Source organism: Pinus tabuliformis, chromosome 5_1 (assembly GCF_031772625.1).
Source record: "Pinus tabuliformis cultivar Carrire ecotype Pingquan chromosome 5_1, CPIR1, whole genome shotgun sequence".
Taxonomy (NCBI): domain Eukaryota; kingdom Viridiplantae; phylum Streptophyta; class Pinopsida; order Pinales; family Pinaceae; genus Pinus; species Pinus tabuliformis.
In genome coordinates this window covers 273,761,347-273,764,562 of record NC_142305.1, presented here as the reverse complement: position 1 = coordinate 273,764,562, position 3,216 = coordinate 273,761,347, and the positions used below count along the sequence as shown (strand labels likewise).

The 3,216-nt window shown below is 44.2% G+C and overlaps 1 protein-coding gene across 1 annotated transcript; it reads left to right on the top strand.

The window, feature by feature from the left end:
* The first annotated feature begins 1,616 nt into the window (after positions 1–1,616).
* On the top strand, positions 1,617–2,448 carry LOC149164434 (uncharacterized). Its single transcript, XM_089429478.1, has 2 exons — positions 1,617–2,259; positions 2,363–2,448. Exons 1-2 carry the CDS (start codon positions 1,617–1,619, stop codon positions 2,446–2,448), a joined length of 729 nt encoding a protein of 242 aa, XP_089285604.1.
* Positions 2,449–3,216: the final 768 nt, after the last annotated feature.

The window sequence follows — 3,216 nt, the reverse complement described above, 5'->3', positions numbered from 1 at the left end:
ACCTGAATGTCACCCTTGCTGTTGATGAGAAAAAGGGAGGCTCCATTGTCAAGGACACTGCCAGAGAATGGGTTGAAGATATTATGCTGGGCTGGGATCTGGAGGATATTAAACCTTCTTCGGGGAAATACACCTGGTCCAACAAAAGATTAGCCCCCAATCACATTGTTGCCCATTTGGACAGATTCCTTGTCCACTCATCTTTCCTGACATGCGGTCTTATGGCCACTTCTAAAATTCTACCAAATCTCACTTCTGATCATAAGACCATCCTCCTTGAGCTTTCCCTGGATGGTAATCTAGGCCCCATCCCTTTTTGTTTCAGTCCTCTGTGGATTCAGCAAGAAGGATTCCAAGAGGTGGTTTTTGAAGCCTGGAATAGGCCTGTCCATGGTTCTCCATTCTTTGTGTGGGAAGAGAAAATCAGGGGCCTGAAAAGAAGTCATAAGGAGTGGGCTAAAAGATTGAAAACCCCTTCTGCCAAAAGAAAAGAATCTCTTAATAGTCTTGCTGCTCATCAATTAGCTATGGAGCACAGTCCTGTAACATAAAGTCTTCTCCAAAAAGAGGTCGAGTTGCAAAAAGAGGTTCACAGATCTAGCAGGGAGGAGGAAGAATTCTGGAGACAGAAGTCTAGGAATCTATGGTTATAGTCCGGAGATAAAGACACCAGCTTCTTTCATAAGCAAGCCGAAGCTCGAAAGCATTTCAAATCAGTTTCTGAGATACATTACCAAAACACTGTGGTTAAGGATTTCGATGGCATTAAGAGAGATGCTTACTCCTTCTTCAAAGATTTTTATTCGACTCCTGAAGAACCCCCTATTGATCCTCATGCCTACCCGATTGACTTAATTCCCAAGTGTGTTCAGGAATCGGATAATGCTATGTTGACTGCTCCGATTAGTATGGACGAGCTTAAGAAAGTTCTGGATTGCATGGAGCCTGATAAAGCCCCAGGCCCTGATGGGTTCTCTGTCAGGTTTCTCTTGACTTGCTGGTCAACAATCAAAAAAGATCTATTGAGAATGGTCAGAAAGTCCCAGAATTGTGCAAAGCTGGGCGGTGGCATCAATTCGGCCTTTCTCGCCTTGATCCCAAAAGAGAAAGGCGCCTCCGACTTCAGCAGATTTAGGCCCATTTCCTTGTGCAATTCCAGTTACAAGCTGGTCTCCAAAATAATTGCCAACAGGCTTAAGAATATATTGCCAGCCATCATCCCTGAAAATCAAGGCGGCTTCATAAAAGGAAGAAAGATATTGGACAACATTGTGCTGGTGCAAGAAGCAGTTCACTCTAGCTGCCAAAGAAACGAGAAAGGAATGGTGATTAAGCTCGATCTGGCTAACGCATTTGATAGGGTGAGACATGAATTTTTGTTCATTGTGATGAAGAAGTTAGGCTTCTCATCAGCCTTCATAAATTGGGTGAATGCCTGTATTGCCTCGCCATGGATCGCGCCACTGGTCAATGGCCGTTCTACTGACTTCTTCCAAGCCTCTAGGGGCCTTAGACAAGGATGTCCTTTGTCTCCACTCCTCTATGTTGTTCAGGCCTCGGTGCTCAGTTTCCAACTCGATCATAACCAGTAGATTCAAACCCTGCCTGGCCTCAGAATGACTCACAAGGTGAAAGACATTAATCATGCCCAGTTTTCCGATGACACCTTGCTGCTTGGAGGAGCCAACATAAACTCTGCCAGATCCTTCAAGAAGGAGCTGGACATTTACAGGTTGTTCTCGAGCAGCAAGATTAACTTTCAAAAATGCTCTATCTATGGCTGGAATTGCTCGATCAAGGAGCTGTCAGATATTGCAAGGATCTTAGAAATGGATGGAATTCGAAATTGGGAGTCATTTAAATATCTCGGGATCCCAATCTTCAAATCCAAGCCTAAAGTTGCTCATTGGCTGCCACTGCTCGACAAGCTAAAGATCAGAATCCAAGCTTGGGGAGCCTCTTGGCTGAATAATGCAGGGAAAGTCATCCTTATGAAATCGGTCCTTATAAGTATGCCTATATATAAACACTCCATTCTCCTTGCCCCCAAAACCTTTCTTAGTAAAATGGACAGTCTGTTGAGAAGATTTATGTGGGAAGGTGGGAACAACAACGATAGAAGGCTCCACTTAGTGAATTGGGAGACTCTCAAGAGACCTCTTCTGGAAGGAGGCCTCCACCTGCGTAACTTGGCTGCTCAAAACCTTGCTTTGGGATCCAAGATCTTGTGGAATTTAGTCTCTGGAAACTCTAGCTGGAGTAAAAGAGTCATTTGGAAGAAATATTTCCAAGGGCAATGCTTGAGATGCTTGGATAAGCCCCCAAGATCTTTAAAAGGATCTCTGATCTTCAATCTTTGCAGTTCTGCTATGGAGAAATTCAGCCATTATCTCTACTGGATCCCTGGTAATGGGAGAAAAATCAAAATCTGGGAAGACTCGATTCTAGGTGATCAACCTTTAATTCAAGGGAAGTCTAGCAAATATCAAAGCTTGGCTTCAGTCCTGCAATTTGTACACTCTATGGGATATATCTAACTGGAAGTATGATCCCGGTAGACTCTAGGATTGTTGGAATCTGGGGGAGGTTCCCCTTATGTTGCAGGGGGAAGCTTCATTACTATTAGATCTGCTTCAAGGCAAATCTCCCTCAAAGGCCACTTCTAAGGACAAAAGAGACTGGGGCTCCCTTTCAGGCTCTTACACTACTTCCGAAGGTTATAAAAGAATGATGGCTGTCCCATATGCTCCTCCTGACCCAACTCAATGGAAATTTATATGGGATTTCCCCTCACTCCCCAAAATTGACTTCTTCTGTTGGACTGTAGCGCACCAAAGCATTCTTACCAGAGATAATTTGTGTAGACGAGGGATGGAAGGGCCTTCCAGGTGCCCCCTTTGCTTGTGTGATGAAGAAACTGCCAATCATCTGTTATTGCTTTGCCCCTTTGCTCTGGTAGTCTGGAGGGGAGTACTGATGTTAGGTCCAGCTAAACTTGACCTCCTAGGCAACATTCCTTCTCTGCTCCGAACTTGGGCCAATTTATCTCCCTTTTGCCTTACAAAAAAAAGTCTTCTTAAAACAAGCTGGATGTGGATCCCTAAATTCATCTGCTGGAAGCTGTGGTTGGAGAGGAATAATAGAATTTTTAGAGGAGAAAGCTGCACTTCTACAAGAGTTATTTCTAAAATCAAAGCGTTGGGCGAGGCCTTGGAA